Raw genomic sequence first — 14,871 nt, forward strand, 5'->3', positions numbered from 1 at the left:
ACAGGTGCGTGTCAATGTAATGCTGCCTTCAATGAACATCCAGGAATCGGGTATCGGGAAGTCTGACATAAAACTAATCCGTACTCTGCTTTACGATCGACCAGTGCGATACAATATAGATTTTTAAATTATTGATTGACAAAGTTTGGCATTATTGAGACGTTTCAAGTTTTTAAACACTTGTAAAGGGTGTTCACTGTCAATAAATCGCATCTTTAATATTTTCCTTGTGTTTGAATTCCTCACAGACCCCGCCTCTCGCGTCTGTCCTAGACTACTAAAGTTTGACAGCCTCTGGGTGTCAACGTCGAAGTTGAATTTTATGCAATAGTCAGCCACCCAAAGAGCTCTCTCTGCTCTCCTCACTGTGTTCAGTTTTCGGCTCAGGTGGAGGCTCTGCATCTCTATTAAAATGATGTCTCCGTCTACGTCCCCCCGGTTCTTCACTGAGAGGGAGGTGGCCCGACACTGCACCAAGGACTCCTGCTGGGTGCTTCAGGGAACCAGGGTGTACGACGTGACCGCTTTTTTGCGGATGCACCCGGGTGGTGAGGCGCTAATACTTGGCCGGTCAGGCAAGGACGTAAGCCAGGAGATGGAAGGACCCCCACATCGCCATTCTGAGAACGCCCGGCGGTGGATGGAGCAGTACTACATTGGGGAGCTCGACAACGACACCGACGAGCCACAGGTATAGCAGGGTTACTAACGCATACCCAGTTGTGAAGTTAGGCATTACAGTCCTCAAAACATACAAACAAGTTCATATATAGATATGGACTAAGAAAAAACCGTTGCTAGGTGGTCTCAATCAATCGGATGGCCTTCAAGGTGCATTTCCTAGTGAATGTAAGAAACTGACAGATGTTTTAGTTTTTAAACAGTACTACACAGAATGACTCCCTGTCTTGGTTTGTATGTTTTTTCTTTTTTTTTCCCTTTTTTTATATTTCTATTTCTACAACTTAAATTTATTTTCCTCATTCCCAGAGGTAGCTACAGAAACATTTGCAAGGCTTGCCTTTATGCCAGGAAATTTCTAATCCGTGCGACACCGACGTCATTCGGAAAGCAGTGGCACGCGCCTACCTGTGTTCATGTGTGAACATATCTATTACCGTCTCTAGAAAATAGTTAAACCACAGGAATAATGTGCCCACCTGAGCTGTGCCTATATGTTAATCACACTGAGCCAACATCTTGCCTGTCATGACATATGCAGCAGGTTAAGAAAGGGTGCTATGGCTGCATATGATTTCAGAAAAGTGACTCTGCAAACACTTAGTTGTTGTGAGGCAGTGAAAAGCCAATAGGAGCCTGTCGGCTTTGTAAGTTAAAGGTGTGTAATTTTCTCTCAATTGACTTTTCAGGGCGTTTCTGTGAGGCAGGGAGAAAAGTAGTCCCCAACAGCATAGGGGAGGAATTGAGGAGTTTGTGGAAAATGACAAACAAGGAGGGGTCTGGCTCAATGCTTGTGTAATTACTATGAGGAAGAAGGATGAGAAGAGGGAGGGGTGTGCAGAAGATATGGTAAACCTATGGGGTTAAAGTTGTAGGGTGGGGTGGTGGGGTCAGTGGTAAATGATTTAAGAGGTGAGTGAGAGTGTGTGTGTGTGTGTGTGTGTGCGTGTGTGAGAGAGAGAGAGAGAGAGAGACTGGTTTGTCTTGTCCCAGTAGGGATAGAGGAGATAACAAAGAAGGAACATTTAAGGGAAACAGGAAACTTTCAATCCCTTGTTGTTGGATGATTCCACATTCAATTTAGCTCTGTGTTTCTCTGAGAAGGGAGAAACAGAGAGGCTTTGCATATATCTCTTACCAACAGAGTTGACATTTACATGGCTTGGCCTCTCTCAATTGTCTCTGTGTATGTTTTTTGGCCTGTCGGTTGCATCTCTCTACTCAAAGGTTACACACTGCAGTAACAAAAGCCATTCTCATCGTCATCACTATAAAAACACAGGACTTTTGGACTGCTTTATTGCTCTGTCAGTTATTATGTTTGAAGATGGCATACAAATACATACGTGTGTTGTTATCACTTAGATGGGAGAGGTGTGTCACAGTCATGCTGTTTAAAGTCGTAGTTTGGCAATTTATTCACTTACAATAGCCTACGCACATTCTAACACGGACTCTTCACAGTTTAAGACGTTAGTGGTTTTTGCTCTTCACAGTGATGAGAAAGAAGACGTTAGTGTTTTTTCTTTCTCAGCAGCTATCATCACACCAACCACTGTAAAAGTTGGTGGTTAATCATTTTCCTCTTTTTATTTTAACTGCATCTTGTTGCACATGGTTCGGCACTAAGTTCAGTCCAACGTCCAGCTCGTGATGTGTTTCTACTCAGGTCGTATGGATAAAGCCTTGTAGTAAAAATATTTAGAACAATTAGTTATTATGATCCTTAAGTATATGAATCTGCTGAAATATACTACACTAAAAGATATTATTGAATTCTCACTGTGCCTTACCAAGGAACTTACGTATCCTGTTGCTGGGTGTGAAATACTGGTCAAATGTGACAATGGAGGTCATATGACACATTTCAGCTCACTGACTGAGTCACCAGCACATTCCATCTCAATAAAATAAATGTCCTCTAGGACTTTGGTCAAATTGCAAAAATTTTATGAACACACATTTGTCCTCATATGATTGTCCCTTGAATGGCATTTCCTCAAGCAGCCAAATGTCAGAATACACTGTGTCTCTCAATCACACAGTACTTATTTATTTGTGTATTTTATCCAGTCGAGGCAGATGGCTGTTCAACATGAGTCTTGTTCTGCTCGAGGTTTCTGCCTGTTCAAAGGAAGTTTTTCCTTGCATGTGCTGAATATTGCTAAGTGCTACTCTAGACCTGCTCTTTTTGTAAAGTGTCTCGAGATAACTCTGGTTATGATTTGGCGGATACAAATAAAATTTGATTGATTGATTGATTGCTTGATTGATTGTAATTTAATCTGCTAGGATTGCATCCAAAAGAAATGTCACTTACATTGTTCATGTTAAATGTCTTCCAAAAATGCAGCTTGTCTTTCTCCATATGGCATCATCCTTCATTACTGAGCAGCTTTAAAACAGACAATAGTAGAGAAAGAATTTTTTCTTGAGACATAAATCTCAACAACTGTCCTGTCAACCGGAGGGAATGGGGAAATCGATCAGTGAGTATTACATTAAGATTCATTGTGATTTATTATTGATACATTGGCATTTACATTATTAATTTTCTCTCTGAATTGTTCTGCTTTTTGGCTGTTTGACATTGTAATGGTGTCACATATGGTTGGACTATAATGCGATCTACTACAATGATAAGCTAAGACTTTTTAGTCGACATTGATAGGTCAAACAGCCTTTCGCACAGCAGAATAGGAAAACAGCCAGTTAGTCTGCAGTTCTGTGATTGTACTTAAAGTACATGCAGGAGTGCACACACATTATGAAAGCATTGTATAAGCTGCCAGTGGAGAAATTGTATTTCTTCTGTAATAGAGTAGAGAGATGAATAAAACTGCAGGCCTAGAAAGCCAGGGTAATAAAAGGCTCCACTTAGCCCCGAAATATTAAGTGTTACAAAACGGTAACACCAAGTCAATTCTATGGATGTTTGTGGAAGTTCTGCTAGAACAGCCTTTACCTGGCCTATGTCACTGAATAGAGTTGGAGAAAAACTGCATTTTTAACCAAGCGGCAACCTCCGGTGTTGAAATATGAAGCCAATGCGGAAGTGCAAAAAACTGCAGTTCCTCGAGTGGCCACTTGAGGCTGGCTCCAGAAAACAAGAAATAACATTTTTACAGCAGAAATAAACATGTTTACAGCCTGCTACAAAAAACGGTTTTGTTATAAATAGCTCATTTTATTGTTCAAAATAACTGTACGGGGGGTGAATTTTTTTATAACACACTCGTTTTAATTATATTAAGCCTTAAATTATAGGGGTCGGATCACTTGATTGACAGGTGGATCCTGCTGGCTGTCTGCTAGACGTCAACACAGACACACAGACACTGAGCTTAACTTCACCTGTTTGTGTTGTTGGAGACTTTTGGGGATTTTTTCATTCAAAGTTTGGACAAATAATCTCTCTGTGGGATTTATGGAACTTTATGGCTGTGCAAGAAGTCTGAGCTCCAGCTTTTCGGTGAGTTAAATGCTCGTGTTATTGTATTGAAATATTTTTAGCACTAAGTAGCAGGTATACTGTGCTCCCTTTAGCTGCTTGTTAGCCTGTGCAGTGTTTATTTAATTAATCATCGGTCAGTAAACAGGAGTCAGGAGTTGTTGGCGTTTCCCCGGAGAGATTACAGTGGACCGTAGTGATGAAGAGACCGGTTCTTTTACGTTTCCCGTTACGTGTCGACTCGCCACTCTCTCATCGGGCGAGCGAGCAGCGAGTCCGCTACTTCTTTAGTCGGATAACTAAACACCTGCAGTCAGTCACCGACAGAATCTCCTCCTGGGAAAGTCAAACCAGCTCATTCATGATTTATACAGTCTATGGATAATAACCGTTAGCTACGCTGAGGAGCATATAGCCTAGCTTCATAGCCGTAGCTGGCTGATTCATGCGGCCTGCCCATAGTCCTCAGCCATAGGCTGTAGCTCGGTCGCGCTCCGCCTCTTTGCCCGTCTCTAGATTAGCCATCTCTGGCATTTCCAATATGGCGACCCCCAGCGGCGGCGCAATTTGGGCTTCCAAACGCTTCTTCAGAAACCAATGGGTGACGTCACTGAGACTACGTCCATTATTTATACAGTCTATGATTTTAACGTGTAACCACGTTATTTAGTGTTTTTTAATTACAGTCCCATATGCTTTTTCTGATGTCCTGTGTCTGCTGATGAGTGTCAGAGAAACAATGATTTATAATATTAAAGTGCTTTATCCAGTGTTTTTACTGGTTTAAATTACAGTGTTTGCTTGTATTGGAGGAAAGGAGACCCCTGCTTAAGCTGACCTCACAGAAACAAGCTGAGCTGATATTGTCTGCACAAAAAAAAACAGCCCTTAAAATGTGTGATAGACAATTTTAGCACATGTTAATAAACTATGCTCTAAAGTTTTACATAAGTATAAGGTATAAGGTAAGTATAAGGTTTGTTCAGGCTTTTGTCTTAAGGATACTACTTAAACTGGCAGCATTATCAAATTGCAAGTCATTGTTTAGATCGATCATTTATTGTACAAAATTTAGCCAACAATTTACCATATTATGCAAAACAAATAAAACTAGATCAAATCTTAGTAAGTGGAACTAGGTATTGTTTGGTATTTTTACTTGAAAGCTCACCAAAATGATTTATAATTCTCAAAAGGTTGCTGATTAATTTTCTGAACCAACTTGTTACAACAATTATGTGTTTAAAAAACTTGGGACTCTACGCACTTTGTTTTGAGCTATATGAAACTGAAAAGTTGTTATAATGCCGAGAATTTCCACAATAGAAGCTTGAACAATACTTTGTAAATACTGACTTATGATTTGTAGCAGTATTTTTTCCAGCAGAGATACAGCTGAATCACTTCTATGATGATATTATTTGTAAATTGGGCTAAACAGGGTTCCATCAATCCATTTCCTTCTACTTATCTTCTACTAAACGTTGATTAAATATTTTTTGACACATTAAAATAACAGACACAACCTTCATGAAACCTACTTTTCATGAGATAACCCAAGGGTTCCCAAACTTTTCCATGCCAAAGCCCCCCAAACAGCATTAGCCTCTGGCTGGGGACCCCCAAACCCACAGACAATGCTACAAAAAATGCTCCTTCGGTCTATTTGTTATCAAAAACCTGTCCATTTTGCGCTAGCTAGCTACACGCAAGCTTGAGGAGCAGAGCAGCTTGATAACAACCGCCAGGTCTACACAGATTATGACGTCGTTATGACGTCGTCATGCCGAATTTGCAGCTGAATTTGAGAATCCGAAATTACGGCAGTTGACGTGTTGTACGGTTCGGGACAAATGGTTATTAAAAAAATAAAATAAATGTTTTTTAATCTTTTTTTTCTTTTTTTTTTCTTATCTTCCCTCCAATTTTCTGAGGCCCCCCTAGCCACTTTGAAAACCACTGAGATAACCTACGTGATCAAAACTTGGAAGGTGCTGTCAAAACTATACAGTTAATATAACACAGTCAAGTTTTATTTTGGCCTGCAATCAAGTTCCTCATGGAATTAAGATTAATTCGTAATAGCTGAGGCCATCCCTTATGTTTGTCATTTAAACTGGTGTAAGGGGCGGTCAGTACAGGCTACAAATCAGTAGCTGGTTCAAATATGTTTTGATCACTGATCCCTACTAGTCAGTAAGAGGCAGGAGAGAACACAGTATTGTCATCATTAGAGCTTAAATAGTTTTGCCAAGATGTTGGAACAGAGTGAGTCCTATAGACCTTGCAACTATGGTGTCACCTATTAGTTTGTTGACTGCCTTTTTGAAGCCGTAAGTTCGAAATTTGGCCGCCACCCTGTTAGTTTTCTGGATCCAGTGACCATATTTGGATGACCAGGTGTTGGAGGGGATGGAGGGGTTGGTCGCCAAGTTGGCCAAGTGGCATTAAAATTGAAATTTATAGTCTACAGCCACATCCCATAAAACCAATTACAATAGCAAAACTACATTACACACAGGTGCTGTGTGCATGCTGCAGCATGTTTGTTTATTGTTAGCGAATTCTGCGACAGGCTACACGCTCACTAGCATGCTAGTGCTACACACTAACATTCCTGGATGAGCAGCCATTGGCGACACCATTTTAGAACTTGTTAAAGAATAGCTGTGATGTATAATGTGAGACATTTCCTGGTACATTGGAGCTAATGTACCAGTTTAATAATCATTATTCCACTAAAACCTGAAGACTCACAAGTGACAGATGAAAAAAGAAATTAGGTCTGAAATTGCAGACCTTTTGTTCCTTATATAAGTAAATGGTAAATGGACTGCACTTATATAGTGCTTTTTAATTCTATCAACCACTCAAAGTGCTTTTACACTACGTGTCAACATTCATCCTTTAACACATTCATAGAATGATGGCAGAAACTCCCATGCAAATTACCAAGCTGCCCATAACCACACACACATTTATATGCCAGTGGCTATGCCAACAGAGGTTCAGAGTTGGGGCTCAGAGTATTGTCCACGGACACTGATTAGAAGACGACCTACTGAGCTGCCCATTAGTCAGAAATGTTGAATTCTACATTTTCAATACTGAAACTTTATTTATAACATGCTCTCTGTCTGGCCATGTGTCATATCCAATTCATTAATTGCTTGAGATCATTGACAAAGAAAAACTTAGCTGGATGTCAGAACACATAATCATTAAGAATGCAGTGGAAAAGCACCACCACCAAATTATTACTTAAAATCTGCTTTGACACACTCCACAGTACCTGAGCTATCTGAGTTAAGAAGTAAGATTGACCCTAAAATAAAGATCTGTGCATTATCTCCAAGAAAATGTACCCTGCAGTAGCCATCCACGTTTAAGTACCAGTGAAATGATATGTAACCTTGTGTGTGTGTGTGTGTGTGTGTGTGTGCGTGTGCGTGTGTGTCTGTGCGCATGTTTCATGAAAGAAATGCCTTTACCTTTAATCAGTGTGTCAACCATGGGTGCACCTTTGTTTGCTCTCTACTCCTATCGCTTTGTCTTGAAGGAATTGAGCCAACACAGTCTATCTATCTCTGGACAGGTTGTGGAAATTGTTCGCTTAACAAACATTTTACATGGGCCTAAAATGTAAAAAAGAATCAACAGGGCTGAAGCAGCTGTATTTATTTATGTTTTTATTATTGAAAAACATATGGTTGCTCTAAAGTCCTGAATTTGGATAGGTAATACACGTATTGTCAAATGAGAGGAATCCCAAATCAGTGTGTCAATGACTGAATGAATATTGGAGATACTATAGAATAGTTCAGCTGAATGAGACCAGATTATAAGACCGCAAGTGAGTAGAAAGTTCTTACAATGTTGAATTGAGTAGTAAGGTAACACTTGGAGAGCAACTTAAAAAAAAAAAAAAAGATACTGAAATCGAGCACAGATTTATGGAGAGTAACAGATTGTGCTGAGGTAGAAACGTTTAGGTTAGAGTACATAGTCCATCACAGAGGTTATTGTGGTGGGAGATGATAAGTCCTGTAGATGGAAAGTTTTAGGTCAGGTAGGTTGGAGCACAAGAATGTAGACTTTAGTCTACATTGACTTTTTATGCTGAATGGTGTGATTGTCTTTAAAAAAAACACAAGCGAAGAAAGAACTTGACTTTTTATGCTGAATGGTGTGATTGTCTTTAAAAAAACACAAGCGAAGAAAGAAGAATTGTTGCTACAATCTATTGTTGATAGTATCCTAGTATTTTAAATTAAATCACTGTTTGCCATCATACACTAAATGTAGGGAAAACATAACAAAGCACATTGATAGCACAGTAATCTGGACATATTTCTTCCATTATGTTCAGCTCTTCTCTACATCATAAACCAAAACATCAGTTTTCCCCCCACAAGCTGTTGAGGTGAACTTCCTCTTTTATTACTCTGGTAAGCTGCTCTGAGGTTATCACTGTGGTGATACATTACCCAGCACATTGTTTACCTTTGCTACCATAGAGACTGCCAACGCAGCATTTAAGCGCTCAGTTTCAGGCCTCAGGTGGCTCCCCTCATCGCCACGGTTACACCTGGTGAAAAGAGAGAGTGAGGTGAAATAAAATGGAAAGTTAGAAGTCAGAGGGAATTTATGCTTGAAAAGCCTTCCATTACCCTTTTCCCTTACTGTCTGTACAGGGCCAAATCTTTAGGTTCCTTGAGGCATTGTTCATTCTCAGTTTTGATTCCACAGGTTATCTGAAGCCAGAGAGGTTTGACACCGTGCTGTTCAGTGGTCATAGAGAGAAGAACAGACAGAAATTATGTAAGACTTCGATTCAATTTCATCAAAAGTTTCACTAGATGTTAGGATGCCGTTTAACAATTTCATAGCAGGTACAGTTGCAGGCCAATCAAGTGTTCATTTCACAAAAAAATGTTTGTGTTATTTCACGACCCCTTACCTCATATCAGAACTTCACAAAACAAAAATGATACATCAAAATACTACTTTACTACACTATTGGTGCTGATACCCTGGGGGCCCTTTAAGCCTGAACATCCTTGAGACACAACAGAAGTAATTTATCAGAAGACAAACATTCTTGTATGTTTGTCTTTTTTCAGGGAGTACCTTGAATCATTGCAAATAGAAAAACGCTGCAAATAGAAAAACGCTGCAAATAGAACATATGTGGGGAAGCTGTGGTTCAGTGGTAGAGTTGGTCGTCTTTCAATCGGAAGGTCGGAGGTTCGATTCCCCAGCCCCCTCCTTGGGCAAGACACCGAACTCCCTTTACATAGCAGCCTCTGCCATCAGTGTGTTAGGGTTAGAAAAATGCTATATATATACAGTCCATTTACCATATGTGACCATTTACCATACTGAATATAGCAATTTATGGCACTGAAATGTAAGCATGTAAATGAAATCCTTCTATCCTGTCATTATGTTAGGGATAATTCCTGATGAGATGTCCATTATCAGAAATGTATGGATGTCATGTTTGCCCGAACTGTCAGAGGTGCATGGAAGGTGAGACAATTGATTACGTGATCCATAAGTTTAAGGCTGCAGTGTACTTCTCGCAGGTTGTGTGGTAGAGGGGCCATCCATCTCCTGATACGTATCTAGCACATTGATTTAGAAATGTGATCAGTTTCATAGACACTACTTAGAAGGTGTCTATTGTCAGGAATAAATTGACACACTGCAACCTCAAAATCAAAATTATGTATTCACCAAGACTATGGTATAACCATAGACTGTATAAAAAGATGGATGACATGACGTTTGACAAAACATTTCGAGTACCCGCTGCTGACTGGCTGCACTATAGGTCATAAAGCCCGCCTTCTCCATGTTAACAGATGGGGCATGAGTCAAACTATAAAATCAAAAAACACGCCAAATATATTTTTCTCAAACATGGTTTCTGTCATTATAGCTAGTAATTATCACGCTGATTTATGTCCAAGTGTTCATTTTTCTGACAAGTTTATTTTTGATTTGTTATTTAATGCTGTCAAAAGGATGATTGACAGCTCTGTTGACAAATACAGCTCCTGCAGCCGATCTGTTTCTGTAGAGGAGGAACGGCGAGAGGAAACGTAACTAAAACAATCACTACAGTCATTGAAGTTTACATATCTGTGAATGTCTGCTTCAGACCAACACAAAGAAGCTGTTCTGCTCTTAAATACGCCGGTGTGCTGGATCCTTGCTGGGGTATTTTTTCGGTAAGTTAAGTGTGTGTTTTGGTTAGCGGAAGTGGCTATAGCGGCTCCACCTGCCAATCTCTACAATGCAACTGGCTCCAAATGATGTCACCATTGCAAGATGGCAGCACGTATCACGGGGGCTATTTTGGCATCAATTTCGTACAATGAGAGCAGATGGAGACGCGTTGTCCATCTATATATACAGTCATTGGGTATAACGTGTTAAATGTAAACATAAATATTTTGCTTAGCTAGGATGTATTATTTTTTGTTAATCATACACATATGCAGCAATGCATTTTTTGTATTTTCTTTGTGATAGTTTTGTGTGGGACATCAAATCACACAATTCATATACAGTATCTATGTGTGTATGTCACATATTGACCCAAAGGGAACAAGTTGCAAACTGTTTTGGAGATCTGAAGAAACCGTTTTGTCGGATTTGAATTCTTCCTAGGCTTCACACATTTAAGTAGGGTTACAAACTGTTATTTGCCTGTTCAAACTGAGACTTAAGTCTAACCGATCCAAGGTCAGTTTTGCCGCATATTTTGCTTTTATTTTTTGACTGTTTTCATTAAACAGACCAAAATTTTTAAGTCATAGACAGAACATGGCAGCATGTAAGGGTGGTGGCAATGTTTATTTGGCACTTAGCTCACTAGTTACTGTCTGCATGGTAATATGACACCTTCTGCACAAATTGGCTAGCTACACAGCCTCTGATCCTTGTACATAAGCGCACACAAAACTAGAACAGGTACAGAGCAAGGGCGGAATCTTGAGTCTTGCTCATTCAGGTTTGACTGGTTCTTTTAGTTAGAGGGAGATGAGTGATCTTGTTATCCACACAGAAAAGACATAGACACATACAGGCACATACATCACCTGTTATACCCTTGTTTCTTTAATACTGTCTTCCGGTTAAATAAGTTACACACACTTAGATCAGATGCATTTTTCTCTGGTGAGGAGTCCTGGCTTTGAAGATTTCTTTGAAACTGATTCTCCATTAGATTTAAGGCATTGAGGCATTTTTGGTTGTGTTGAACTTTATTAGCCTTCGCCATGCATTCATTATTCACCTTCAGTGTTGTTTACTTTCTATCATTCCCCTTGTAAAAGAGAGCTGTGAAAAAATGATTTGCTCTGAAAGCTTAGCTAGATCAAAAAATATTTTGTATTATATTATTATTTGTATAGCCATTTGTCTTGCTGCTGAAAATAAGATGATTATTAAGCCTCTTATCGTTATAAGGCTGAATAAATCCTGTTTACTTTCTTATTCACTTTGTGACAGAGAGTGACAGTTTCATTGGGCAGAAAGTTTGCCTTGGGAATGTCTTAGTTCAACCACAATATATATTACTAAAAAGGAGATTACTAAGACTTTCAACCTGCTTGTTACTCAATACCCTCTACCAGCATTGGGAATATGTACCAAACAGCAAAAGCAGCCCAAATTGACCAATGGCAAGGAGTGTGCATATTGCTTTTTTTAGTGTCAACCAGGGCGTTCACATGATGTCTGCTTGAAGACCCTGAACCCTCTACCGTTGGCAAATTGTAGGCTTTTAATGTTTAAGCAAACATTAACATGCATTGCTTTTATCATTTGGGACTCTCTTAAAGAAGGTGTTTTGCTTTGACAGGAGTGTATTGTTGGGACCGGACCATGCCTCTAAGTCAGATTCCATTTGTGATTCCATAGATTCCAGATTTCCATAAAGTGTCTTGAGATAACTCTGGTTATGATTTGGCGCTATACAAATACAATTGATTGATTGATTCCATAAGTAAAGGGAGGTATTAAAAATGGCTATAAAAAGAAATCAACAATTATTAAAAACAATTATTAATTATATACATGATATGATTTAATCAACATTAAATAACCTCTGTATGGGGCACCACTTAACAAAGTTAAGAAAATAACCATCTTTACCCCAGTCTCATAAAGTATACTAGACTATAAATATAGACTCTGATTAATAATGAACTTAAGAACTATAACCCAATTATTGATAGCTAGTAGGTTGAAGGATTTGAAGTTCAAACGCAGAAGAGGTTGGCAGTATTCATTCTTGTGCAACATTAAATAGACAGCATTTTATTTCACACAATGATTTATTTAAAAAGACAACAAAAGCAGAAGTAAAACACTAAACATGTAATCTAACTAACGCTAATATTTACATGGGTAAGTGTGTGTGTGTGAGAGAGAGAGAGAGAGAGAAGAAGGGTGTGTCTGTCTCAGGACAGGCATAGACCGAAATGGAGGTTGTGTCCATTAAGAGGCCACATGTCTTCAATGGCAAATAGAGGAGACAAAGAACTCATAAAATTGCAGATTCAAAGATGGCCACTGAATCCTGTCCTTTGTCTCAACCAACTTGCACTGAGCACATGGGACGGGTCGAGACCCAGAAAAAGAACCGGGAGATTTAATTCCTGGCTGTTTAGTCTGGTCAAAAGGTCAGTCCAAAATATTGTATGTTAGTAAGTCTTAAGAATGCCAGGTTAGGAAAGAGAGAGGTTAATTTAGCATGCAGACTATGTCTTTGTGTAAGCATAAGTAACCTCAACTACAATCAATACCTGGCTAAACAGACATTACAACAAAACAACTCGGTAACAAATCAAATCAGTAACATTACAGTACAGTAAACATTCCTGCTTATCCGGTACTGTGAGTTATTCCAGCTTTGCCCAGATGTTATGTTACCAGACCGTGGACGGAAAGGCGTTGCTGTGCTGTGTTGCAGCTCGTTAGGCCGACGATCCTGTTGCTCAACCGGGCTGGGGGAGCAGTGGTTCTGGTGAAGTTGCAGTCGTTGTGTTGGTGTCAAGTTGGAGGGAAACTGGTCCTTCGTTGCTCCGTTGTCCTTGTTTGAAAAGCGGGCAGACTCTTTCAGCTGCTGCTAAACTACGGTTACTTGTTCGTGCTGAGTAAACCGGTAATCTTTTCAGCAGGATCTTGCATCGCTGCTGAGGCCTTTCTCGGTTTGCAAGCCATGAGAGCTGTTGAATTGGAGGGAACTGCGGCAGCAGCTCTGAGCTTCTTGGAGAGCAGTGAAGAGCCTCTGAGCTTCAGAGCTTCAGAGCTTCAGAACAAAAAGAACCCCAAAAACAATGGAGGTCTTCCGGTTTTACAGACCTGGCCAGGGGGAGGGTTTTTCATGTGAAGGTGTGAAAACCTAGAGGCTGCTGGGAGTTTGAGTGTTAAGTTTTAAAGTCCATAAATGAACATATTCCAATATTGGAGATGCAGTGAATCCCAACAGTATTATTATTTTTCCTCATCTTGGTGAGTGTGAGCTGTGAGAGCATTCAACTTTTAAGTCTTGTGATCTTACAGCTGATACTGTTATCAGTTAAGAGTAGCAGAGTGAAGCACTGACTTATGATTGAGTATTAACTTTACAACATCACATTTTTGCTGCACTTTTTTATATCTTATCACAATATTCATAAATGGAATTTCTTAATGAGCTCAATCTTAATGTTGATCAACGTTTTTTTTGCTATCACCACAGCCATTCGTGTTTTTGCAAGTGTATAAGGCATAGAGACTGGCATACACACTGGTTTTATGATTTAACCAGGTTCAGTGATCATGTTCAGGTACTAGATGAGATGCTGAAACCTTCTTTTGAATGTGTATTGAGTCATGGTTTAAAGAATATGTCAGTGAGTGAAATACATTTATAAGGATCAACAGACCATTGCATCTGTTAGATTTGTAAATAACCATTTTGTGTTATATTTGCTAATCCGTTATAAACTAATCCAATAATTGTGTTACACACAAGACAGGATTCAGTGCCGATGTCTTTTTCAGTGTTCTAGAACTTAACACCATGTTACTGAACTTTAACCTGCTCTTTCATATCATATCTTTCATGTAACCTACCAAAGAACTGCTGATGACACGCCCTCTGAAACATGCAAACAAACACACATGGATGTTACAATACCCACTTTGTGGCGGAATTGCATCACAAAACAAAAGTAGCAGATAAGAAATTTGACACAAGTGTAACTCAAGCCAGAATTAACCTTGTGCTAGCACAAGTTTGGAGTCCAGAAAGGACAAAGGAAGAGTAATTAAATATCAAATATTTGGTGCATGGGACCGAATGCTCTGGGTGTTAAACCCTTGCTGTTTCCTCTCTAGATTTACTCACAGACTGACTCTTCTCATGTGCTATGTAATTGGACAAAAGATGATTTATGATGGCTTGAGCTAAAGTCACCTGTAGAGCTGCTAACTTTGGTTAATGGTAAATGGACTGTACTTACATAGTGCTTTTCTAGACTTCCGCCCACTCAAAACGCTTTTACACTGTCACATTCACCCTTTCACACACACATTCAGACACTGATATCAAAGGCTTAAGTGCCTGTGTCCAATCAGGATCTATGGACATTTTGGGGTTCGGTGTCTTGCCCAAGGACACGTCAAAATGTGACTGTAGCAGTCAGGGGTCAAACCCCCAACGTTCTGATTGAGAGACC

The 14,871-nt window shown here is 39.6% G+C and overlaps 1 protein-coding gene across 1 annotated transcript in view; it reads left to right on the top strand.

Annotated features, from left to right (window-relative positions):
• Window positions 1-323: 323 nt before the first annotated feature.
• The window catches only part of fa2h (fatty acid 2-hydroxylase), a 34,196-nt gene continuing 19,648 nt past the window's right edge, over window positions 324-14,871 (top strand). The window contains exon 1 of the mRNA XM_069686564.1: window positions 324-691. Coding sequence (XP_069542665.1) covers window positions 413-691 — 279 coding nt within the window. The 5' untranslated portion in view covers window positions 324-412. The remainder of the gene's footprint in view (window positions 692-14,871) is intronic.

This window comes from Semicossyphus pulcher, unplaced genomic scaffold (genome assembly GCF_022749685.1).
Source record: "Semicossyphus pulcher isolate SPU_LCO1_2020_fin unplaced genomic scaffold, fSemPul1.0.p SCAF_8, whole genome shotgun sequence".
Lineage (NCBI taxonomy): Eukaryota > Metazoa > Chordata > Actinopteri > Labriformes > Labridae > Semicossyphus > Semicossyphus pulcher.